This window comes from Lates calcarifer, linkage group LG12 (assembly GCF_001640805.2).
Source record: "Lates calcarifer isolate ASB-BC8 linkage group LG12, TLL_Latcal_v3, whole genome shotgun sequence".
Taxonomy (NCBI): domain Eukaryota; kingdom Metazoa; phylum Chordata; class Actinopteri; family Centropomidae; genus Lates; species Lates calcarifer.
In genome coordinates, this window is record NC_066844.1 from 16,566,921 (window position 1) to 16,593,824 (window position 26,904).

Here is a 26,904-nt window from a genome sequence, read left to right on the forward strand (position 1 = left end):
TTTCATATAAATAGCAGTATAAATTATTTTATTTACAGAAACTTGTTACAAAACAAATATACTATACAATCTTTTTTCTTTAAATATTAATTCTAACCTATGTTTTGTTCATGAATTACATAGCAGCCAATACATAAGTCCAGCTGAAAATGATTCTGATAATGTATACAAAAAAAAAAAAAATCTATACACGCTTTTACATAGTATGAATGGTGGATTTTTTTTTTCCTCCCAGACACAAGCTGTGTTTTCTCTCACTTTCACATTCCAAGTCTATGGTACTGATTTAAAAAAAAAAAAAAAAACATCCTCGCAAATGTTTCCATGTACGGGAAACAATGGTCAAGATGTTAGTGGAGTTTGAGGGTAAACAAAACACTTGATTGAAAGTTCTTACAAATCCCAGTAAACCAGAGGAGGCCTAAGCCACACACTGAGGCTAACTGAAAATCTCAACGTCTTATCTGGAAAACTTGGATAAACCTGAAAAAAAAAAAAAAACAAAAAGAAAATACTAAAGTGTTTCATACTGGGCAGCTGACAAACTCAGGTTTTTACCATATTTAGGGTTCATAGGCAGATTTAAAAGCAAACTCCTAAACACTTCGAACATTCAAGTAAGGTAAAACAACCCAAAGAATACTGTCCTCAAACAGTCATGGTGAAACAAATTCAGGCACTTTCTTAATTTGATATTTCTTTTAAAAGCTGCAAACTATTTCTTTAAAAGCTGTGATTCAAATTACTTGTTTGGCAACAATGATGCAAGCAGGTGGGACTGTCTGAAGTGTTCCTCTTCCTTGCAATGACAGCTGAACTCTATTCAGCCTTTAAAAAACTACATTAAGTGTTTCAATAATGAAATGTGTTTAAGGTCTGCAAAGTGTCTGAAGAGTACACGGTAACTAGTTAGACAAAGGGGGCACAGCTTCAAGCCTGCAGGACAGTTTCAAAATCACAGGCTAACTGGGTCACATAGTAACTGTTTTTTTTTTTTTTTTTTTTTCCGTGTTGATTCATAGGCAACGTAAAATGTCTTGTAAAAGCACATGTGATTGAGACCTTGAAAAGTGAATAAAGGTATCCTCTGTCATACAGACACATGCTACAGTGGCAACACTTAACCGCTGTTCCTTAAAGTACATGATTCATGAGATGCTTCAGCTTCTACATATAGGCGTATTGCATTATATAGACTTGGCAGTGAACCACTTCAAATAGTCAAGTTCTCTGACTTTTCATCCTTTTTTTGTTACTAAATAAATAATGACTTCTTTTCTTAAATTGTACCAAAAACTCAGCGTGTACGAAAAATGCCTGTGCAAAAATACATATTTCACTATGTACAATTTGTTAACAAAATATGTATTCTCAAATAGGGATACTTCAATACTTGTTTGATACATAGGCTACAAGGAAAAAAAAAAAAAAAAGCTAAATTAAGATTCTTTTTTTTTTTATAAAATTGTCTCTACTTTTCCACACTATCTGACATCAGTGGAGGTTCCATTAATCAACAGGTGTTGCCAAAAAGTTTAAATATGTCCTGTGAAGCCATCTCCATGAATCTCGCACCACAAAACCCATTCGAGACCACGCAGAAATAAGCAAACATCCCGACAAGATGGGCAAGTATTGCCTGATTTAAGACTCCATTTTGACAAAAGGAATAGAGTGTAATGCCTGGCTGGCTGTTCTACTGTGACAAATCTCTTCTCAACTCGCACCAACATAGTGTTACGGTGAGGCATTGAAACTTTTAACATACAGAGCTTGGGTAGTGGTTACACATCAGAGGGACAATCATACTCACAGAAGACGGGTGACGTGCATAAAGTTTGCTCCAGTTAAGACGTACCATACCTGATTCCCTATGTAGGAAAAAAAATAATAAAAGATTACAATTCACATCTGCCCAGAAGCAGCTGTGTGGATTTTACACAGCTGTATGAGTATTAAAGTAGGTAAGTTGTGGCAATAACAATATGGTTTGCACAGATTTTTTTCATATCCACACAGGCAATGCACCATCACCGCTTCATGAGCAAGACAGCCCACATTTTAGTTAACAAAAAAAAAAAAAAAAAAAAAAAAAAAAAAAAAAAAGTAGTTGGCAAAGCTGATAGCAGCTTTTGGCTAGCTTTGTGGACAACTAAGCAGTGCCTGTGGAGAAAGCAGTTATTTAGTGCTGTTCACAGTTGGGGGTAGGTCTACTGTGGCTATCATTTTGCACAATGAAGAGATTCAGAAAATTAACAGGTGTCCTCAATACCAAGCTATCGCTCTGACAAAAGATTCAATCGAATGGGCACATCAGGCGTCCTTTTCACATTTGAAAGCACAACTGTCTTCATCACGTCTACAAAGACTCTTTGTAGTTCAGTGTAAAAAGCTCATAAGAAATCATAAAAAGGTAACACTTGCATAATTATTCTGGGTAATAAAAGAATTGACCAGATCGTCCTTTACGGGCTCGTCTCGGGCTAATGCGTGTAACCCGAGGTTACTTGACGTGTCGCCAGAGGGAGTCAGGCTAACGTAAAAAGTGAAACAACAAGGTGATTGTGTGTTGTTTAAGGTGTTGCAAGTAACAGTTTGCTGCTCCTCCTGCTCTCCTTCCAAGGCTTCTGAGATCAGGCGCTGGGGGTGTAATTAAGTTGGAAATTCCAGTAGTCCAGCAGAATCTGACATGAGAAAAATACTCTTACACACACGCACATTCACACACTCATCCTTCAACAAACGCGGAAGAGATCGGCTTGTTGTCTCCCCAGTTGCTCGGCGTCATGACGGCTTGTTGCGGCAGCCCTTAACCTGAACCCCGATGAGCTTTGAACCCCGGCTGCTGCTATTGTTTCTCCTACTTTATACCAGACAGGAAGACCTCTCAGGATACTGGGACAGCACTTGCGTAGGGGGGAGGGGGTCCCTTGGCTCGCTCATTAGACCCCTTGTGCTCCACGCTGCTATGCCCATACAGTGCCACCATGCCCCCCTCCCTCCCACACACACACACACATGGCTTTGGGAGAATTAGTAAGGACCACATTGACTTCACTGGGCAGTCCAGATCATCTCCACCCTGAGGATTGTGGGAAGCTGAGAGTAATGTGGGTTTGATTTTAAAAGGCCTCGTGTAGTCCAGAGCAGTGTGCGGACTGCTCCCGGACTATTCCCCGCCCGCCTGCCGGTTCCATACACTGAAGCCGGACACCTCTGTCAGGGACGAGCCTTTGGCTGCGGAAGAGGAAGAAAAAAGAAACCATTCAGTTAAAATGCTTTCAACACATTTTTACAATAGTGCCATTCACCACTTTGCACTTCAGTGTCTGAGCTGGTGGTAAAAAAGTCAACTTAAGCACAAAACAGGTTACTTACTTACTTTGTCTTAGGTGAAAATGTGCGTTAACCCCTGTTAAACTGTGGGTTCATCAGCATTTTTGATGAATCTAACTGACAAGCTTAAGCCATGTTTCAGTTCTTGTATCTACCTCATGTTTCATTGATGTAAATATGTCTGCGAAGGTGTGTTTTAAAGTTACAAATGGTCAGTTTCAACTAATGGCCACTGATCCTCTCTTCTGTAATGTAATATTTTTGTATTTTTTGACAGTGCACTTGCAATATGGGGCCAGATGATTTGGCCTTTTTGCTTTAACAAGTCTGCAGTCACCCTAACGGCCCTGGACTGCTTTCAGCTGTCCTTTGAGCTAAATGCTAATGTCAGCATGCTAACATACTCAAAAGCAGGTGTAATATTTACCATGCTCGCCATTGTAGTTTAGCATTTTGCTATCATAATTTGGTCATTTACCGAAGTATTAGACAAATTATAATTTAATAATTTACTGTTTGAAAAGTCATCTCCTGCATCACCTAGGATTTGTCCTCTGAGATCATGAGGGTCTGTACAAAATTATACAAATTTTCATGGTAATCCATCCAGTATCTGTTGAGAAAATTCAGGCTGAATCAAAGTGGTGAACTGGCATTGCAAAAAAACCCATAGTAAAACATGACAATAGTCTAGTAACCTAATATATGTCTCTCTTGGAAAGACACATATTGCCCTGTTATTCAAACATATCTTGACTGGTACAGAATGCAAAACTCACCTGATGTAAATGGGAGTTGTTGGGCAGCCCTGGCGTCCCTGGAATGCTCCGCCCATGCTTCCCATGGATGTTATTAATGGCAGGTGACTTGGCCACTTTGGGTCTACCTGGTCCAGGTCCTCCTCCTCCTCCTCCTCCTCCAAGCCCTCCTCCCCCACCTCCGCTATTAATGCTGCTGGAGACAGGAGAGCTTTTGCGCTTCTTGCCCTCCAGGCGCCCGTCTGAGGAGTGGTGGCTGAAGCTGGTGTGGTGGTCTGAAGAGGATGAGGACTGGTGGTGGACAAAGGGCCCCAGGGAAAGGGTGGAGTCACTGCTGTTCATCACCACACTCATGCGCTTGATGGACTCTGCAGGGCTGCCCGAGGGAGGACCTCGTGCAGGAGGCCCAGAGGATCCGCCTGCTGAACCTCCAGAAGGTTCGGCTTTGAGGCTAAGTGAGTTGGTCCGCACAGTGGGGCCACAGTTAAGCCCCACGCTGTGGACTCCACTGTGGGAGGAGGATAATGACGATGAGGATGAAGAACCTAATGAGCTGTGATGGTAGGTGCTCCCTGAGCTGCTGACATTTGCACAGTTCTTCTTGAAAGAGGAAGAGGAGGAAGAGTAATTGGCATTAGAGGAGGAGGATTCAGAGGAACCATGGGATGAAGAGAGGAGAGAGCTGTTCTTCCTCTTCTTCCCCGAGCTGAAGCTAGTGCTGCTACTGTTACTGTTGGCTCCGCTGTTGCCCCCACCGGTGGAGTTGGGAATGACAGGTGTGGAGGAGCCAGAGGAGATCTCCTTGGGCCTGAAGGACGACGACGACGACTTGGTAGTGCTGCTGCTGGAGGAGCGGGACTTAAGCGCCCGGCCTGAGGCTAGGGAGGGAGCAGAAGAAGAGGAGGATGAGGACGAGTGGGCTGAAGGCATCTGCGGCAACGAAGACACTTGTCGGGCCTGCGTGGTGCCGTAGGCCGGGTGCTCAGCCCCGCCCTGTGGGGAGCTGCGGGCATTTAAGGTGGTCCCATAGGAGAGCACTGATTTGCCCTCGTAAGATTGGCTATAAGGAGTCTGGGGCAAGGTGGCAGGGGGGCCCAGGAAGCCTGAGGAGGGAGTGCTACCGTGGGAATTTGTGCTTGTCCTATGGGTAGGTGCAACGGAGGAGGAGTTCTCCAAGGCCAAGGGGATTTTCCTATAAGGAAAGACATCATTCATTAGATTTGACTGCTAACAAGTCAAAAATTCTGACCATATGTGGCAAGCTGTTCAATTATTATCTCCCTCTGAGTAAACATCCATTAATTCTACTTTAATAGGGGTTCAGTATCAGTCTGAGGAAGCTGAGCTGGACAGACTTACTTCCACATCTGAGAGTTGACATGCTTGTCCATCATTGTGGTTAGGGCACATCGCACTCTGTCCCATCGCCGGTCAAAGGAGTAACATCCTCTCCCAAACAGTCGACTTCCAAAGGTACAGTACTAGGAACAGAGAGGGGATACAGAAGAAAAATAAAACATCATTCCTTCATAGTTTAACTACTGTAATAAAAAGAAAAGATGTCCAGTACTTATCACAGATCAGTGATGGTAGGGAGCACTTACAGCTGCCGGTCGAGGGTGATAACCTGAATAGTGACAGTCCAGTTTGTCAGCATTGTCCTCCCGCTCCTCGTTCTCCCCCTCATCGCTTGAGGGTCGGGAAAACCCATCATGGGTAGACTGGGGATGGTGTGGTGACTCGTGGACTACTGTAGGGTCTCCGGGGGTACCACCTCCGTGACTGCTGCTGCTGTTTAGTCTGACGGACAGATAGTGTGGCAGATCATTTTCAGCTGAATCATAAAAATTGCTTGAGAGAACCACTGGCCCTCAATTCTCTATCAACTGCTCAAAATGGGGCAAATGCTAAATTGCAGTCATGTTCGTGTCACCACACACAATTCAAGCACACATGACAAAATGGAATGTAAAAATTCTTCTGGCGAGGCACCTACCGTGGAAGACCGGGGCTGTGAAATTTGGGCTTGCCTAGTGGCGAAGGCTTAGTGGCGTCTGGGGCGGGGCCGTTGCCGTGAGCCACCTGGTGGGGATCATGGGCAGCGGCGAGGTGGGAGGAGGGGTGTGGGTCCCTGAGAGGGGGGTTTTGCTGGGAATGGGGTTGGTGGAGTTCTCTCTCCCTCTCCCGCTCCCTTGCTCTGTTCTTGTGCTCCGCCAGCAAAGTGTCAAAGCGCTTCCTCCGCCCTGGCACTGCCCTCCGCTGGCTTAAGGAATGTGTCTAGTGTGATGGTGAAAAGGTCGAAGGTCAGAATTGTTGTTTGGACAGGTTAGATTAATGATGGCTTCTTTTTATTCAGATTTGTAAATGACAGATACGTGTGATGTGTGACTGCTGAAAACAGTCACAACTTCAAGAATAAGTCTTGTAGTAACCTCCATGTTTATTATAAAGCCAGAAATATCTTATTCTTCTGTGCCACAGAGGTCCATCATTGTCCCAAAAACCTATTAAAAACACGTCAACGAGCGGCATCATTGTACTGCTTGACATGTTCCTTTATTACATTTACAGGCTATAAAAGGGCTATGTCGTGATCCAGTCAGTACCACACCACAGAAGTTGACAGTGTGTGTCCTAGAAACACTGGCACTCAATTGTCAGTCAGCTACTGCATGGAAGCACCCACCCAGAGGTGTGTTGCTTAGATGCTACTTCAACAAGTATGTCCAAAAACTGTCCTATCCTCTTTTGAAAAATGGGAAAATATTCACAATAGTTGCACCATCGCTATCATTCTACTGTTCATTAACCCTTTATGACCTACCATAGAGCAAGTCCATCTTTACATTTTTACATGCTGTGGTGCCATTTTTTCGGAGCATTTTAATTTGCTATATATCAATACAACCCTTATATCCCAAATTTTAATAATATGAATGTAATAGGTCCATACTAAATAAATAAGTAAATAAATTGCTAAAAAGTGCAATATAACACACAAAAAAATAAAAATAGTTTTTTTTCCCCCATATTTTTATAAATACAGAAATAGCACAGCTGTATCCCTCAAAATTGTAAATGTAAAAAACCACAGAAAAATTATTTTGAGTGTGTTCATAACTTCATTTTTGAGATACACTTCAGAACAGATGAATACTAATTATTACGTATGGTGTGTCCGTGTTTTTGCAGTTCAATAAATATGGGCGAGGTGGGGGGTAGTGTGTGGTGAGTGTCTGGTGTGTGTGGGCTGTGTGTGTCTAAGTGTTTTTATGAAAGAGTAAGACATACAATGAGATCGAGAGCGAGAATGCGGCTGCTAGCTAAGACAAGTGTTTACTGTGGAAAAACTACAATTCCCGGGGAAATGACGTCACTTCCTGTTGGGGTAGAAAAGAAAACTACGTGACAGTTCATCCTCACAACATGATTACATATACTCCAACATAGGAGGTGCTGTGAACACCAGATCAGATCTATAAAAGCATTTGGGTCTGGATTATAATGTTTTTGTGAGTGCTTTTTTACAGAATATCTCCAAATCCATTAGTGGAAGGAAACGGCGCTCTGGGACACGATGAGTGCATGATATGAAAGTGTAACTCCTCTGGGTTTATATGCAAAAAGAATTATTGCTCTATCTTGTTCGGTTGCAATTCTACCGGCATTTAAAAACAGATATGCAAATGAAAACGCAGGTGCTCCCGTCTGTAATAAAGGATTAAGCAAATAGTTAAGAAATTTAGGTTCAACTTTAGGGATTTGGTCGTTTAATGGAATTTGTTGACTATTAGCAAACTTTAGAACATTGTCAGCTTTAGGTTTTAATGATGAACAGTTACTTGAGACTTTGAACAGTACACAAACACAGGAAATAGAGAGACTGTGTGGTTACCTTGCATGTTAGAGATCTTGTGCATGGTTTCCGAGCTGTCATATCCACAACACCACAGTGGATATCTGGATTGAACTCACGTTCTGAAGGCACAGCGAGAGAGAGAGAGAGAGCTGTTACTTACTTACATTGTGTCAAATCAGTGGTTCTGTAAGTAATGTATAATGTATATGTAGAAAATATATGCCGCAATCTAAACAGAAAAACAGCAGGTTTTTTTTGTTTTTGTTTTTTTCATCCAGCTCACCGGTCACTTTCTTGCTAATATGGCGTCTGCTACTGGCACTGCTGCTGCTGTCCTGCTTCTTGTCTGAGAGGACCGAGAGGTGGCCCTTGCCATTGGGAATCTGACCCGGGGCCAGTAATGGAGGCTTTGGTATGGAGGGACAGTTAAGGCCTGGTTTAAGGGCTGATGAGGAGGAGGAGGAGGAGGAGGTGGTGATGGTGGTAGTGTTGGAGCTCACAGTGGTGCTAGAGGAGGATGTGGAAGAGGATGAGGTGGTGGTGGGGGCAGATGGGGCCTGCACCAGCTTGGCTGACGAATCCACCCTCAGGTGCATCTTCTCCACCTTGACAGCCGGGGTGAGGCTGGAAGAGAAGGTTACAGAGATGAAGAGGGCAGCAAGGAGGAAGCTGAGAGTTAGAAACACTGAGCCAGTGAGAAACGCATGGTAACAAACAGATGTACATGTATGAATGGAGCTGGGAGAACAAAACATAAAACTAATATGATCCATCATTTGTCATAAACATTTTTTTTTTAAAAAGGACAGGTGTTTAAATGTAATTTTCTCTGACAGATCCTAAACAGGGACCCCATTCATGCACTATATAGGCCTCATTTTACAGCAGACGTTTTGTCTTGTCATAGCAGAAAAAGCAGTAGCAGAACAACAACAATGGCTTAGTCCTACTAAGTGTTCCAGTGTTGAGGATGTAGGGTTATAAAGAGGAGAATCCAATTTTAGCTCGAACTGTATGAGGTGAAGTGAACACAAGCTTTGAGAGTTGGGAGCAGCAAGAATTAAATGCAACAATTTGTTTGCATAGATATGTTTAAATAATAATTGTACTGTATATCAAAAGAACATTGCCATGTTTATACCACTTTGTTCACTACACAGTTGTTTAATAATAGACAAAATGTCATCTGCTCTTACAAGGTGCTCAAAATGGATAAAATATTCACACATAGAAGATGTAATTCTTCTAACTAGCTAGGATTTTGTATTATATATATATATATATATATATGTATATATATATATATGATAAACCAGATATCTTAGTAGGAAGGATGATCACAAATTAATCTTGTTTCTACAAAAGTGAAATGGGTGAAAAGATTCAGTTACTTGTTGCTGTGAAACACCAGCGGTGGTGTAATTGACACCGAATAATATCCAAATTCAATCTTAACATCTAAAAGCAATGTCACATTTGGAGTCATCAGTCCAATATCAAAACACTGAAAGACATGACCTCCCAACAGTTTGTAATTATTACAACAATTGCTTTTGACATCAGACTGATGACCTTAATAACACTTCTGACAGCTCTGCACTGTGGCTGCTTGAGCTTCACAGCTGGAGGTCTCCATTCAGAGCTTTTAAAGGTTCTAATCTTAAAATGATGATATGTGCTTCAAAGTTTAGCAGGGAGATTGCAACAAGAGATTGTTCACCAGCTGTGTCATTTACACACAACAAAACAGCTAAGCTAGAGAGGCAATCTGCCAGCAACAGTTGTCATTATAGCTGGTGAAATCAACAGTCATCGGCTTAATGTCTCACTTGTTACAGGTTGTTAAGACACTTAATTATGTAAGTTATAATCAAATAGCAGCTTGTGCAAAAAAAAAAAAAAAAAAAAAATCTGCACAATTTCAAACTGCAATTTTGACTTAAAACAATTCATCATTCAGCCCTAGTCTTGGTATATATTACCATTTTGTGCAGCCCTAGCGACTCACAATACTGCAAATGTTACACAGTGTAACTTACTGTGTCTTGTCCGGCTGGAGCATCCTGAAGGGTGCAAAGTTGGTTCTTCGCTGAAAGCCTGGCAGCTTCTCTTTGGCTGGTTTGAGGAGTTTGGGATTGGAGGACGAGGAGGACGTTGAAGAGGAGGATAAGCTGGATCCAGCGGTGGAAGGTCGGCTAAGGATGCCTCCAGTTGCCATTCCAGCTACAGACCCAGAGCCCAGCCCAGGCCCAAGCCCACTGCCGCTGCTCCGGTTCCTGCCCGACACGGGGAAGGGCGAGGTGGAGGCTGGCTTGCTGGCTGAACTGTGTCTTCTCTCTGCAGTATAAACAGTTAAACAATAATAGTTAACGAAATAATGATCAGAATTTGTCGCAAAGCTTTGATCAAACACTACGGCAGACTAATCTACGGTCTATGTGGGTAACTGTGGCAGTTAATGGGCCATGAGTCAGAAGGGAAGACACATGGGAACATAAAAATTTTCCTCTGACAGTAGTGAGCAGTTTACCTCGACAACAAATAAGCAGCATTTGTGATTCATGCCAAGTCAGCCTGAAATAGAACCAGCCAGCAGGTCAAGAGCTTCATTTCCTGCCTGAGCTTCTTAGAACAGTTGCTGTGCAAACTGATAAAAGACAGTATGACAGCAGAAAAGGTTAAGACGATACTGAGTTGTGGATGGAAAGACAAAAATAGAAGAATTTAAGAAATGCACATCACTAAGCGCTTGCCTCCACAACTAAATATCTTTTCCTTTTGAAAAATACATGATCGTTTCCAAAATGAGCAAACACAGATCTCTTATGTGTGCATCCACAATGATCACAGAAGCTTTGGTTTTCATAGGAAGTTCTCATCACTTGCTATTTTTAGTAACAGCGATGAAATAGCACACTCAAAATAATTTTATTGACATTTCCACTACTGTTACGCAACAAAGACTCATTTTACCACAACACAGACTATTTTACAGAGAAAAAAGGACAGCAACCTCATGAGGGCTTTTTTTTTTTTTTTTTTTTTTTTTTTTAAATTGCACCAAAGTCTTGAACCTTGGCCACATAGCAGCTCTCTAACAGATATACTGAGCTTCTGGGGTCAGAGAGGGGTCACACGGACAGACAGACAGACAGACACTCCTGCTGCTCTGTCCATAAGTGGAGAGAGAGAGAGCAACACACAGAGACAGAGAGAGGTGTCCGCTGATGAGTTGAGGAGAAATAGGCGACCAAAGGTTACCGTGACCCTCTAGTTGTCAACACTTTGGTGCACGAGCAAAACAGCATAGAAGCATTTCAGAATGTTAGAGACTACAGCTTCGGGAGTACTAACAGGTTTTGACAGAAAGCGTCTGCAACTAGTTACCATGGCGAGGTTTGGGCCTAGTTAGCTAACATTTTACTGAGCTAACGCCATGGTGTAGCTGGGAAGCGGGCTGTCGGCCAAAGCTCAGTCTCAGCAGGTGAACTGCGAACAAGCTTGTTGCTGCAGTAACAGTAGAGGGGATACTAACAGACATGCACGCACAGAGCTGCCACTCCCTGATCTCCCTCAGCCACAAAGAAAGACAAAAAACCCCCGCACTAAACTGTTTAGTCTTCTTCCAGTTTCCCTTTTAAGAATGCCCTCTTCTTACCTAGGGGCCTCTCTCTCTACACACCCAACCGTGACACACTCAACATATCTTGCCTCCCACTTCTTTGCAACCGTATAACCCGAGGGCCTTTCTTTCGCTAGCTCCTCGCTCGCTCACCCTCCCTCCCTCCCTCCCTCCTTCCCCTGCTGTCTTGTCCTGTCCCGGTCACAGTCAACAACACACCCTACACACAAACTCACACCAGGAAACCCCAGCGTGACACTCAGTGCTCTGTTGACAAAGCACTAGCAGTGAGAAAGGCGAGCAAACACCAGCGGCAGTAGAAGACGAATAAAATAGGAGTCAAGAAAAATATGGGGGGAAGAAAAACCAAAAACCAAAACAAGACACAAAAACTAGGAGGAGCCTTAATATCCTCTTTCACACTGTCAAACCGTTGGCACGGTGCTAAGGGGAATCCCTGACTGTGGGAGCGAGAGAAAAGAATCAACGTACAAGTGTGACGGCTTTACTACCACCTCCACAGGCACCATTTTTGAGCCATAGCACAGCCTAGCTTCAGTTAACTATTTATGGAACAATAATAACCTTATTCTTAATGCAAAAATAATAAATAGACTATGGTTAGTTCTTGCTATTTTACCTCAAGGTTCATGATTTAAAAAATGTGTGTTTATTTAGCCAAGGCAACGCTTGTGAGCAGAGCTGTGAGGAGGAGACAAGTCTTTGTTCCACAAGTTCATAAATGAATGCATAAAACGGCAACCGAGCTTGCAGCTTCCAGTTCTGCGGTGAGTGTCACCCCTGCTGGGATCAGCCTCAGCCGAGAAGCACAAACACCTAACGGGAGACAGATGGGCTCAAAGAGGCACGCTAAAATCATATTGAGACTATCTCGATGGTGCTGAGATCAGTGCCTTTGCCCCGTGTTAACGTCATGGTCGTCCCGTAATGACATCAGAGAGAGGAAGACGAGGGTAAAATCACAGCGAGTGCACCGTTACTTTGTACAACCATGTGTAAGTAGCAGAGGCACAGATTTTCACCTAGATTTAGACTGTTCTGGTGTGGACCTGAAACAATAAGTCGATTGACCAAAAATTAATCTGCTGTTTTGATAATTGATTAATTGGTTATAACATGACAAAGATGAAACCTAGATACCTTGAGAGAGAAAAAAGCTAATAATTATCAACACATTACAGAAGCAGAAGAAACAAATGGTTATAAACAGCTTGAAATCCCTGTCAAATCACTTTTCATTTTGGGTACTGCATGGATCAGATTGTGCACAGTCTGCATCAACAACACCACCCTGTTCAAGATGTACACGGCCACCTGCTGCGATGTTCTTCTCATTTAAAATCCCCACGCAGGTATGAAAACCCAACTGGATGCTATAGTACATAATTAATAGTCTGGTCCAGACAGGCTAGTATCGGTCTGTATTGTTCATCAGTTTGGGAGGAGTCCTTTCTTTGAGTGTTGTTGACACTGTAGCAAGGAGCCGTGTGCTGTTATAACTCCCTCTTGTGGCTGACCTCGACAACTGTGATAAACTTCATGGGGTATGCGCGCCACTGCAAAGTATTCAGTGGTTAAAACTCGATCCACATTTAGGACAAAAAGGTTGTAGGTAGAGAATGCGATCAGGGATTTCTAATTCAGATGCTGAAAGTGTAAGAACAAAACCTAATGCTAATAAGGGTTAAAGTGATCAGATTTCCATCACAACACGGTCACATGAATCGACTAACAATTCCTGTCCTCTTAAACTGACTAGACTTACACAGACTAATACAAATTCTTACTTTAAACCATACGTGACAGAACACAGTAGGTGTCACATGCAGCTTTACAATTTCAAGGACAGCTTATTTTTTGCTGTGACTGTGGGTGTTTGTGAACTTGCCATTAACAATGTCATGTTTAACGAGATCCACAGTTGTGCAAACGCTATATTCGCAGATCTATAATATATCCATTTGCTAAAGCACTCTGGTCAAAGATCCAGCTTTACTATCTAAGCAGTGGAACTTATAGACACACACATCCCTATAGTATTAACAGAACCAGAAATTTGATCTAAGCTGTATGTGTTAAAACAGTACATTACTAGGAAGACTGAGAGAGTCACATCAAATATTAACAGGGGAATTGTAAACACACGCAAGTGAGACAGTGAGTCAAATAAATAAATAAATCAAAGTCTATGGCGTCCCCTCTCAGGTTACTGCGTGGAGAGGGAAAAGTGGTGGGGGAACACAAAGGTAGAGGGAGAAGTAATACCACAGTGTGTGTTAATGTGTGAAATATCACCACCAGGCTTGAAGTGGTATACGGTACGGATATAGAGTTCCTACAAATGAAAAGTACTTCCTTTTTCACTCTTATTGTCCATGTGCAACCCCCTCCTAACAACCAGTGATGCATAATATTCTGTGTGGTGTTTGCATGAAACATGACTGAATAAATACATGCGTATGTGCGTGTGCATGTGCATGATGCTTACCGTAGTGTGCTTGGAAGGCTTGGGGCTTGACTACTTGACCGCAGTGGCTGCACATCACCAGGTAGAAGTCGTCCTGTGCGGGACACTGGCCAAATATGGGCATGTCTGTACATGGGAAGGAAAAATGAACCAGACAAGGCACAAATCAAGAAGAGGCAAACTAAATAGATCAGTGTTCACCTGGTGCCCCAGTTGGCAGATGTATCTACACTGACACATTTGTTGTCATAACACTGTTACAGGTCAAGAGAGGTGTAATGGAACAATCTTTTTTACATAACACCTAAAAGGAAAAACAGTCATGTCCAGAGTAAAAGTCAGACATCATAGTGTTGTACAACACTTGCATGTAAACAATATATAGAGAATATTAAGAAACTGAAAAGCTTGGTCAAGGAAATCTGAGGAACAAAGTCTGAACATGCAAATATTCCTAAGAACTACTCGCCATTCACCATAGAGAACATGTCCTAGTGATAAGAACCAGGAAAAGGGCCGAGCCAGCAATACAAAGGTTACCTACTGTCAAAGAATTAACGTCTCTCCCAAATAAAAACAAACTGCACTTACAAAATAACAGGAGTAGGAATACATAATATGGAATATACATATATATGTATACACACACACCACACACACACACACACATATTTGCCCCCCTCCTGTTTTCTGTATTTTCTTCTACTGGGTAGCATCTCCCCTATTTGGTACTTTTCTCTATTTTCTGTGATGGTAAACTGAATATCTTCATGGCAAATTGAAGGCATCACCTTTACTTGACTCTCCAACTATTTATCACTCAATGATGAGAACAATCAGCAGATTTATACATAATGAAAATAATCATTAGTTCATTAAAAAAGAAGAAAGAGCTGCTCATGTTGATCATAGTTCATCAAGTCATGAAAATGCATGTCAGAGTGAGAGGTATAAAAATGCTTTGAATCTGTAACAGTAAAATATTCCTAATCCATTTACTCTGGTCACACTCTTACTATAATTCATCTGAAACCTCCTCCCATATAGCCAGCTTATGCTTAACACACAAGGACAGTATGGGGTAACAATTAAAATGTGAACACACACACACAGGGTCATAGACCCCTTAAAAGGTTTTACAACTCATAGAAGTATAGAGTCTCTGTCCAGGAGTCACGAAAATGAAGACAAGCTGGAAGACATGTCTGATTTCAAGGTTTCTTTTCGTCTCCAAGGAGGCGTAAAGACCTTATAGTACCACAGAAGTAGTGTAATTTTTAGGCAAATGACCATAAAGGCATACGGAACATGAATACCAAGCTACACAAACAGCATGTGCACAGTTCCTCTCTAGCCACCCGATAGTATGAACCAAGCCACTCTATGGCAAATGAGAGGGAAGTGCCGCTCCTCACCAGAATGTGATCAAAATTTACCCTGGCGCACAGAACCAGAAACCACCTAATTAAGGAGGCTAATTAAGAGATTGCCTGGGGCGTTATGATGAGATGAGCAGAGAAGAGGATACAAGAAGAGAGAAGTGGAGCCCCTCTCCAATACGCACTCCGACAGGGCCGTCAAGGGTTCTCTAAACATCACTAGCCGAATCTGGAAGGGATGAGGGCCATTAAGCAAAGACTGCATAAAAGGGCCTACCTGGCGGGTTCCCTCTCAGGGAGGTCAGTGGCAGTCTTGTGTGGAAGAATTGACAAGCCTGATGCTACTTAATGCGCGTCAATTGTCTGAAACCATTCTGCTAAGTGTCTCGTTCAACAGCAGTGGAGTGAAAAGGCTTATTTTCACAGTGGCTGGGGTCTACCATAGTGAAAAGGCAAATGTCTTCACTTAATGGACAAAGGCATGTAAATTATATAGAACTTGAGTATGAAAGAACACTGCTGATGCGCACAAGCACGGGTCTGACTGCTCTGCAAAGAAAACAAGCGCTGAGATGTGGTGTGGAGGCAAGTATTCACTGGTTGCCAGTTGCAGAAGCATAAGCCATTAAAGCAATGTTTGGAAGCCAGCCTGAAAGTTCTGGGCAACTTCTATCTGTTCTACATGTCTGTTTTCATCTCATTCTCTCTTTAAGCCATTCCTCTATACAGCTAGCAAATTGAAGTTATAATGAAAGAGCAAATATATTTGCTACATCAATAATTTCCCATTTATTCTCCATTAAATCCCCACCTTCTCTGAGAATCTTACAGAAAAGGGCCAAGAACAGCGGAGTCCAGCAGGCCAACCACATTTCCTCATTGGATCGATTGCAAGGTCAGACGACACTCATGCCCAAACTGCTGCTGTTGTTCACATGGAGCATTCTCCAAATGGGTTGCTCAACTATAAAAGCAGCCTGGCTAGATCACCCTGCCACTCTGCATTCAACGCACTGGCACTGACTGAACTGTACCACTAAAATGGCCTGCCTTGAAAAGTGGTCTAACGCCACAGTGACTCCCCGATTCTTAATCTCCATTTTCTTCTTGTGCAAGGAGGAGATGAAAAGGATAGAGAGAGAAAGGAAGTCACCGTGGAAGAGAAAGAAGAGACAGAACAACGGAGCAGAGCCAAGAAACGAGCGTGACAGAGAAAAAACACGGAGCAGAGAAGCAGGCCGAGGCCTCAGCGAGACAAAGAGGGAGTGAGCGGAGGACCAACGCTCGAGGAGGAGGAGAAAGAGAGCCTGCGAGCACGAGACAGAGGGAGAGACCGAGAGTCTAGTTAATTTCAGCATCCTCATCCATGGCAGTGATGAATGATCTAGGGTGGAATAGTAGCAGCGCTGGCTGCCTCTGAGCAGCACGCGTGCTGGCTGAATCTGACCTGTGACACTGACAGTGGCACTACATTTCCCAGCTTCCCTGGCTGTAACGGTGCAATTGTAAAATGTATAAAAAGCAAGACAGATGACGAGTAAATTCATCAGTCATTAACTGCCAATCCTTTTTTCAATGTGTGTCTGTGTGTGTGTTAATCATCTCTGTGTGATAGAATGACGTTTACACCACAGGAGGAATCTGGTGGTGAGTCATGTTGGAGAGGTGTAGTCATCCACTTGTAATACCCCCACTAGACACACACACGCACACAAGCAGAGAATTACATTCTACAAACACACGCTTCTGCGTTGGGCAGCATGTGTTGATCAGCCTTATGACACAAACAACAGTCGCTGATAGACGCTGCTACATGACAGAGACACGCTTCAAGCCAGTTGTATGACAAGTGTCGTAACAGCTTTGAATTTTAAATGACCACGCTCTCCCTGCCTTCCTCTGAAAAGGTTTTTCTTGATCTGGAGATAAACCAATTTCATTCACGTTCAAACAGCATTTCCTCTTGGGTCAGTCAAAAAATAAAAATCTATACAGTCCAATGAATATCTCACTATTTTATATACTGTGCCACTCCTCAAGAGCCACAAGCATGTCCTGAAAATTGCTACTGAAATTGTGCAGAGGTCTTAGAGTGCACACACAGGCCCAATGCAAAGGCAACATTAGATAAATGCCCTGACAAGTAGCCCACAATTAACCTTTTCCTTTAGAGCAACACATGGAGAGAGAGGGGGGGGGAGAGAGAGAGGAGAGAGGAGAGAGAGAGAGAGAGGAGAGAGAGAGAGAGAGAGAGAGAGAGAGAGAGAGATAAAGAAATAAAGACAAGACTGATGACATCATAACTGTGGGCCAAAATCATGTGACCAAAGTGAAATTTGCCATCTTTCCTGATGGTTATTTCTCACTGTGGTATAACGTCAGACAAACACCCTGTTCTGTAAATACACTGTTCGACAGCATGAATGAGAACCACAAACTGTCATTCCAGCACACGTGCTTCTCCGAGTGAGTGTCCATAGGTGTTCTGCATTAGGAGTCACCTAATTCAAAAAATCTGTCCAATTCTGTGATAATTATGAACACCACAGTGATCACTTTGTTGTTGGCTGCAGAATTAATGATGGTGTTGAGTGTCTGAAGAAGATCCTCATGGTTTTTGCTTAATTAGTGCCATTTTTCTCTGCCAAATTATACACACAAATAGAATTTCCAAACAGGGAACAACAGAGAGTAAGATTATTTTCACTGCATGCTTAGATGTGAAATAGAGCTCAAAGAAAAGGATGTATCTTAATCTCAGTGTCCTAGTCGCTGCAATGACTGTCCCGTAACAGCAAGGTCATATTCGACATGCCCCGCTCATGTGTCCTTGAGCGGGAGATAAAAGTCCTCACTGCAAAGTGATTCAAAGTAGATGTGGACATGTTGCCGAATTGTACAAAATACAAAAATAAATATACCATCTTTGTGGGTACATGCTTTTAAGGAGGTTTCCTAGTTTTACTTATGACCATACATGACATTAGCAGGAAACCTGTAATTAAATGAGCTAGGCTTCAAACCACAATCACTCTATCACTCTAGTAAGAAAGCTGATGCATCATTCATTCATCAGTCTCCAACTTCCAACTCATGTCGACTGGCTCATTCTGATGTCAGTCTTAGTGTCTGAAAAATGACTTCATGATTGTTGGATTTGTAATTAAACAAGATGCCATATTCTTGTCATAACAGAGGCTGTGGTGAAGCTCGTTCTAAATCCAGGCCTGCCAGCAGGGCAAATCAGCTAATGCTAATGGAGGCGTTTCCAAAAATAAAATTGCGGCTCAAAGTGCTCTAAAACATCACCGCGCGGCTGCGAAGCCAGGTGATGTGCGCTTCTGACATTGTGGGTTTTATCACTTTCGTCAGGCGAGGTCCTTTCTCTTCATAATGCCATCACTGAACATTTCCCTGTTACTGTCTATTACAGAAGGAATAAACATCACAGCCGCAATATGTTTCGGCTTTAGAGAGAAAGGCTGCAATAACCTGAGATCACAGATACTAACAGGAACATCATCGTCCTGTCACTCTGTTACCAGAGCAGTCTGGTTGTACCCTCGGTGATGGTTGACTTTGAGAGTTTAGATTAGTCTAAAATAGATACTAATATGCTATGTTTGCTAGTGGGTGAATACTTGAAAAGACATTAAAAAGTCATCTTACATTTAGCTTTTTGTTCAATTTGCTTACAATACTGATCTAAATGTGTGGTAACAGACACATTTCAGTTGTTTATATTTTGTGTTGAAGCAGCATGTGAAAGAGCAGTGGGCCATATTGCAACCTCATATAATTTTAACAGTGGTATGACTAAGAATGGGCTTTTACAAAAAGTCCCAATCACAGTCTTATAGGTCAAATTCCCATTTGTGGATCTTGGTTTTATAAATCAAAGTTTCTACTGAATCACTTTTGAAAGTGAATCAGTACCTTACAATTCACCAGGCAACAAACCCTGCTGTTGTCTTAAGGGGAGACACATGAAATATGGTTAAAGGTTTCACGTGTAAAATGGCAGAAATGTAGATGCTGAACAATGAAGTCCATTAGATGCATTCTCCAAACAGAATATGACATTGTTATTACTATGTTTGGGCCTACACTCACCTACAGCGAGACTAAGTTGTTAACCGTTAAGTTATTTTAGGGACAGATGCAAATGTCAGCAGCCACACGAATAACAGACACATGTTTCACTGATTATATCCGGCTGCCCAGTTAATTCATGATCCGCATGTTTACAGTAGGTTTTCATTTTTAGCCCAACGACGCATGTAAAGTGTTTGAATCCATACGTGTGTGTGTGTGTGTGAGCAAACCCCCAGAACCAAAATACACCTTTGGCCCTAGAGGGAAAAAAACACTCACCTTCTCTGCACAAACGCATGGCTTCTCGATTTTTCCCGAAGTCTTTGAAACTTTCCTCCGATTCAGCACCTGAAAATAAGGCGATCCGACACACAGACAAATAAATAGTTGCACTTGCTTGCCTGCCCGTGCTGTTGCTACCAGTAGCGTTTCTTCATATTCCACCAAAAACTGCATGCAATCGGCCAAAAAACAGGTCGGGACTGGCAACTGCCGCGCTCTACCTCGCTTCCTCGCACACATTCGGGACGCTGGGGAACTCACCGTCGTTGCCGTGGAGTTTGGCGGCGTCGACCCAGTTGCTCCAAGGCTGTCCCAGCATTATTTCTGGACTAGGCAAGGATCTCCGCTCCGCAACAGTCGCCATTGCTGTGGAGCCTTCTCCCCGCTGGATCTGCTGCTGCTTCAGCTGCTGCCTGGCCGCTCGGCGCTGCTCCCCCCTGACGTCATCCTCGGCCCTTTCCGACATTCTTTCCGCTACAATGTAACAACACAAGAGTCAGCGTTGGTCGCGCTCGGGATAGGAGGACTTTTTCACTGATTGACACGGGCAAACGCGTGTTGTTTCACCGCACCCGCCCCTCAAAAGAAGAGAAAATGTGTATGGCCACTTGACATGCAACAAGTACAAAGCTTACACAACGTATTGCATTAACCGAATGAACTGGTTAACTGGCAATTTATCTGAAGGTCTCTGTAATCCTCGCTAGTTAGCTTGAAATTTTATCGCTTACATTACATTACATGAAATGCTTGACTTCTGGGCATGGTGGTTAATGTTAAGCCTTGCTTATTAAATACCACATAAACATACATAGGCTCAGTCACTGATTATACAGCAATGTGAAATATCATATGGTTTATATAAAAAATATGCATAATGCATACAAATATTACAGCAAATTTGTGATTTTGGGCTTTATATTTAAAAAATAATAATAACTTACTTAGCTGTATTAGTAAAGGCAAGATTTTGTGATTTTCCTCATTATATACCACATAAGCTTACAAAACACCACCGCTGGTGTGATACTTGTGAATTGCAGTAAGCACTATGCTTATGCACAGTCTGGGTAACGCAGATCTTGTGATGATGCAATCTCTCTCACCTTCCATGCTAAGAAAAGGTAAGCATTTAAAGTCTAAAGCCAATCAGCCATGAGAAGGCACAACTAAAATGGCACAACACAACTCAAATGTCACATTTTTGCATGATTCTGCAATGACAACAGTACAGAAAAAAATACATGTTGAGTTACTAGAAGATGTTTGTCAGGCAGATATTAACCAACTTAATGTAGGATGACTGTGCATAACAAAATGTTTTTTTTTTTTCATTTACTCATCAATACGTAGAAATTTCTATTTCTACATAGCTGCCGATGCATATTTATGGTGTTGACACTGATTCAAGTTCTCACACACAGTAACATAAATGAAAGTTGACTTGATCATCATGGATGTTGGATCAGTAACTGTTAAACACAATGTCTACAAATAACTTTTTTCCCCTTAACTTTTCAAATGTGTAAAGATAGAGAAACTGCTGTGGTTAACACAGCCAAGTTTTCTTTGCTTTCACTTTCAAAATGAAATGTTTGTGATTTGTGCTGAGCACATTTAACACAAACAAATACTGACATGCAAGAAATAAAGAAATGCAAGCCGACAACATTTAGTATAGAGATTTCTGATTGCTGTAAAGAGGCAAAGAAATAGACTAACCCGACTTACAAAAGAGCAAAAACATTTCTGGTCTTCATCAAGTATTGTTCTTCCAACTTTATATCCTTGCTGTAGTGCTGATTCTGATCTCAATTCACCTAAATTCTAAAGACACCACTATCTGTCCGTTTGACCAAATAATAAGGCCAGTTTAAGCAGCCTGCAACACAGTTTTTCTGATATCAAAACTCCTCCTAATAAATGTAATAAAAGTTGAATGTATTCCCATTCCAAAGAGCCTTGAGCAAAAATGACCTTGGCCCTCTGCTGCTAGTTTCAACTGTACAGTTCAGAAACTTGGCTTTGTCTTTAGGCCAACACTAAATTTAGAAATACAAATTAAGAAGCGTATCCTGTAGATGTTGCCAGTGACTCACGGTCAAAAGACCTTATGTTTTATTTTCACTAGTCTTTATTTATTGCACATGCACACATCTTTGTCACAAATTGATCCCCTGTATCAAATTGTACGATAAGATGTGAATGCTGACTAAATAGAACTTCTAAAAATCTAGCTGCATAGGTTCTTAACATGAGGATTTTGAGATTCAGAATCTAGCCTTCATAATGGAGATTGGCTACTGTTTGAACTGTTAAACTGGCCGAACCACAGACCATAGAAAAACATGAGTTAGTGTCTTTGACATCACTCATGTGTTAACCTAAGGACGGCTTGTGGCTTGTACTTGGATCATTTACTAAAGGCCTGAAAATTTTAAATAGGGACTCAGGGTAGAACCTGACCGGAATAATATACTGTACTAATTCAACATTTATATGTATATGTATAGATACAGACATAAAAAGCATGACGTTCTATGATCTGGTTGTAGTTTGAGGATGAAAACATGAGTTCCTTGTCATTTTCTTTTGAAAAAATATCATACACATCAAGTTTGCATTATGTTCTGTAAAACAGTGGATATTCTACATGAAGCTGAAATGGATCTTTTAATTAAATCAGTGGTATACACTCTAAACAGTGGAACATGTCAAATGATCAATTATCTGCTTGTCAGCTATTTCCGACTGACACACAAAACATTAACAGTATTTTTTCCAAGAAGCATGCGCAGACAGTGTTTTTCACTCAAGTGTATAACTTACCCACTTACCCAGCACCACAAATTACAAGAACCTGTGGATAACATAACATTTGGGTAACATTTTTCTGTCCATGGCCATGACTGCAGTTTTATATTACTCCAGTATGATTAAAAGCATTGACATTAAGGAAAAACACAAGTTTGTAACGTTTTTTTACCTGAAGCATTTTTGTCTTGTGTACAAAAACTATCACTAGAGAGTGAACATTTAATGACCAGAAAAATAAAGACCCCTGAACAATAGTAGGCAGTCTGAAAGAAAAGACTTGTAACTACTGCTATTCTAAAACTTGTACTGCTACTTGTTTGTTGAGGTGGTGGTTTTGTATTGGATTACATTTCATTGAAAGTTGCTTGTAATAGGTATACAAAGTCTAATAAACACATCTTACCAAACAAAAACCCAACCTTCTACATTATGTGTCTAGGAGCACACAATGATATTGACACGTCAAAAACTTTAAAAGGTCATTGGCAGATATGAACATTTCTGCTGATGTACCTGGCCAATAAGGTGATGCATTAACTATGTGCATATGATGACACTAAATGTGCATTATGAGCGCCAATGGGGTATATCTTGTATTTTGTTATTTATGGTGAAGGAGATATGATTCTTGGTTTTACAGTTAGGGGTTTGCTTAAAATATAAGGAGGCATTTTGTTCAAGCTGAAATTATTTCCCTCCTTCCTGACATTTAGATGCATTTATTGTAGAATCAAAATGTTGTTTTATGTCTATATCTACAAGAAGCTAAGCCATCATAAAAAGAGTAAAAGGTTAATTGTAATAAAAAGTAAAAAGTAATCAGTATCAGTATCAGCAACTGGCCAAAATAAGTTTGAAAATATCGGCATATTAAATATCTGCAAAAACCCAACATCAAGCATCCCTATATGCATCCTAATACAGCACCAGCATAAGCTATGTATATCTTCATTAGGCCATACACTGGTGTTTCAGCCTCAATAAGCAACACCACAATAATGAATATTTCAGCAAAAAGGGGATCCATCATTCACTGCAGGACTGCTGTGCTGAATTGCACTGCATTTAAAGGGGTTTTTGATCTCGCAGAAAGTGAGTGTATAATAGTAGAAAAGTGGATTTTTCCCATAACTAGATAACAGCTACTGTCCCTTATTTTTTATCAACAAATAGGCATGAAAGTGTGTTTATTATATATGTGTTTGAAATAAGTAAGTTAACTGAAAAACTGAAACTTAACTGAAAACATCACAGCTAAACCTGGGAACCAAATAAGAATTTGTTTGGAAAATGGTAGGGTTGTGCATTAATTGTGAAAAACAACTGCTATACAATTAGCTATATTGAACTCCAAAATGTTAGCGAGTAGTAACTTAAGTAAGTAAGTAAGTGACTGTAAACATCTGTAAGCACTACACAACTACTTATGATTATTATCTCATATTAGAAAACACTGCTTGTCAACAGAGTACTAAAATGAGAAGCTCTGAGATCTTACCTTGGCAAAATAAGAAAAAAGGAACTTATTTATAACTCAGTCAGCCGATCCTCATCAGTTTGGGTGATCGTTGGCTGCCACACACACTGGAGAGGAAGTCTGGAGACACACACAAACCCACACACACACACACACACATACACACACACACACACACACACACACACACACACACACAGAGAGAGATAGGCATTGAGGGAAGATGAGTCAGTATCAGGTTCTTTGTTTTGCTGTTTTCTTGATGGAGTTAATCAGTGAATAGGGGATTATAAGACTGTGTCTGGAATGTAACATTGTCCTCCCTGCGCTTTGTCATGGAGTTCTTCACCACTATGCAGTAATCCAATCCATTAAGCACCATCCCTAACCACCTCTCTAGCCCCACAGTAATCCCTTTTAAACACTGAGAGCATACCCTTTTATCATATTGTTCTTGTCTTAACTGATGCAAAACATAGCTGTACGATATTAATTAATTATATAGTAAGTGAAACAGAAAGTGATACAGTGATAACTATTGTGTATGAATTACAAAAACTTATTCTGGTTTCTGTTTAAATCTGCATAATACTTCAAAAGTTGTTTGTAAAAAGCTTTTGCTGCAGCCCATTAAAGCCCAGGGCAAAATGAACTAACTTTAAATTCAGCAGCATTTCTTCAGTTAAAGTTAGGAAATATTTTTGACCAGTGAACATAACTGGCCACAATCAATGTAAACTATCTGTATATCATTTTGAACCTGAAATCCTGAGTACTACCAACATTTTTGCTATGTGGCATACTACGACTGCTTTAAGATGCACATTTAATACTTTTTCATTGGTATGCCAGTAACCTGCTACCTACAAATAGGTATATAGTCCTGTGTTTCTGGATATCATTTTTGTTTGATCCTTTTTTAATGTAAAGGAGTAAGAAGCAGAATTAGAACACTGACAGCCAAACAAAAACTGCAACTGTCAAGTACTTTATCTTGTGCTTTAGCCTTTGGGCTTGTGCCCTGAAACATGTATAGGTCAGAGTAACTCAGAATCCATAGATAACTGTCCTTAATTGTTATAAAGTGGGTGAAATGACCAATATTCCAATGCAATGTGCGACGCCCACAGTGCCTAAACAGTAAAACAGGTCTGCTCAAAAGTCCTGCACAGTAATAGTTCGCCCTGCAGCTAGAGTATGTAGCCACAGGGTAACCAACACACCTTTGTTGTGGCAGATATTTTGTGTTGCCAAACACATTCACATAATATAAACACAACCAAACACTTACTACATAAAAAAACGAGAACTGTGACCTAATAGTCATTCTTTAATTTTCAATTTAATTTTCATTTTAGAGCCACATGAAATGTAACATGGTTTATAGGCTTGCCATTGAATGACTGTAGAACCACACTTGTACAATGGCTGGGATGTGTCCTGCATATCCTCCCTGTTTACTATAAGGGGTGGGTGATATGGTTAGAATAAATATCTCACTATTAATCTGAACTGGTATGGATATTTTCCAAAAATCACACCATTATATGGCAAATGTATGTTAATATCACATAAAATAATCAACTGATGTTCAAAGCATTGCATGGCTGTGGTTTGCCGTTCACTGCTTATATCAAATAAAACACTAAGTTATCATAATAAAATATGAACATGTCCCAATATGATTTCATTGAAAGTTAATAAAAAGTCAGTAGAAGATCACACTGAAGTTGTCACCCAGCCCTCATACACTGTTACACTGGCTATGACGATGGAATCAGAGTGAATATATAGTATACACTGTGGCATTTTGCATAGTCTGTTATCCTGCAATATAAACATGTCAGAACTCGTAGTTAAAATGAATTCAATTGTGATTTGGGATCTATGAAGACAATATCAAGTGCCATGACTGGCAAAAGATAACACTGTATAATATCTTTAAAAACTAAGTATTTGTCATTGACATGCAGACGCGCACCTTGCCAGGACAACTCAGTTAGCTGGCTAACAGTAACTAGCAGGGACCAACGGGAGCAAGCATTTTTATTGGCTAGCGTTTCTCCCACCTTTGCAGCACACTAACCATACTAACGTACATTAACTTTTTTTCGTTTTTCAAAAATTAATATGACAAAGTCTTCATATCGTAAATACAATGTGTGAAAAAAGACATTATGTCTATGTGGAGCTGTGTCATGAAAGCAGTGTGGGTCTGTGACTGGTACAAGCGTTACTGGAGATCAGTGGCAGCTACATTAGCCTGCTAGCTGACGCCTGTAGCCAGCCATGACTAGCGTTAGCGAGGAAGCTGGCAGAAGCCTGACAGTACAGCAGAAGTCATTAGCAGTCGTCACCGACCGACAACAACTTCACTCTTACCAAGGCTCTGGATGCTGTAGACGTAAACGTGACACCAGGCAGATGTATATCAGCTGGATGCACTGGGTGAAGGAGACAGAAGACGGTGCTGAAAGAGCGAGTGCTGTGCTCAGCCTCTGTGGAGGTCTTCACCTGGTGCTTCCATGTCTGTTTACCAGACTGCATTCTGGGACAGAGACGTCACTGCGTCAGGACGCACGCACACTCCCGCACACACTTCTCCATAATCAATGACAATACAGTATCAAAATATTCCTGGTCTGTTGTCTTCAGTGTAGTCCAATATCACAAAGCTTAGGCCATTTGTGATGAGCACTGCATGACAGGTGTCATATATAATAGTACATATATTTTATCTGGTGAAGACATACAAATGAAAGACAAATCTTTCAGATTTACATATGAACTA

At 41.3% G+C, this 26,904-nt stretch overlaps 1 protein-coding gene across 1 annotated transcript; it reads right to left on the reverse strand.

Annotated features, from left to right (window-relative positions):
• On the reverse strand, nucleotides 1-26,650 carry LOC108899660 (ataxin-7). The gene is made up of 13 exons (XM_018700216.2): nucleotides 26,496-26,650; nucleotides 24,135-24,233; nucleotides 20,081-20,293; nucleotides 19,817-19,885; nucleotides 14,085-14,189; nucleotides 9,993-10,290; nucleotides 8,237-8,577; nucleotides 7,990-8,072; nucleotides 6,091-6,371; nucleotides 5,699-5,894; nucleotides 5,454-5,575; nucleotides 4,116-5,286; nucleotides 1-3,237 (listed from the first exon to the last, which is right to left on the reverse strand). Exons 3-13 carry the CDS (start codon nucleotides 20,283-20,285, stop codon nucleotides 3,220-3,222), a joined length of 2,889 nt encoding a protein of 962 aa, XP_018555732.1. The 5' UTR covers nucleotides 20,286-20,293; nucleotides 24,135-24,233; nucleotides 26,496-26,650; the 3' UTR covers nucleotides 1-3,219.
• Nucleotides 26,651-26,904: the final 254 nt, after the last annotated feature.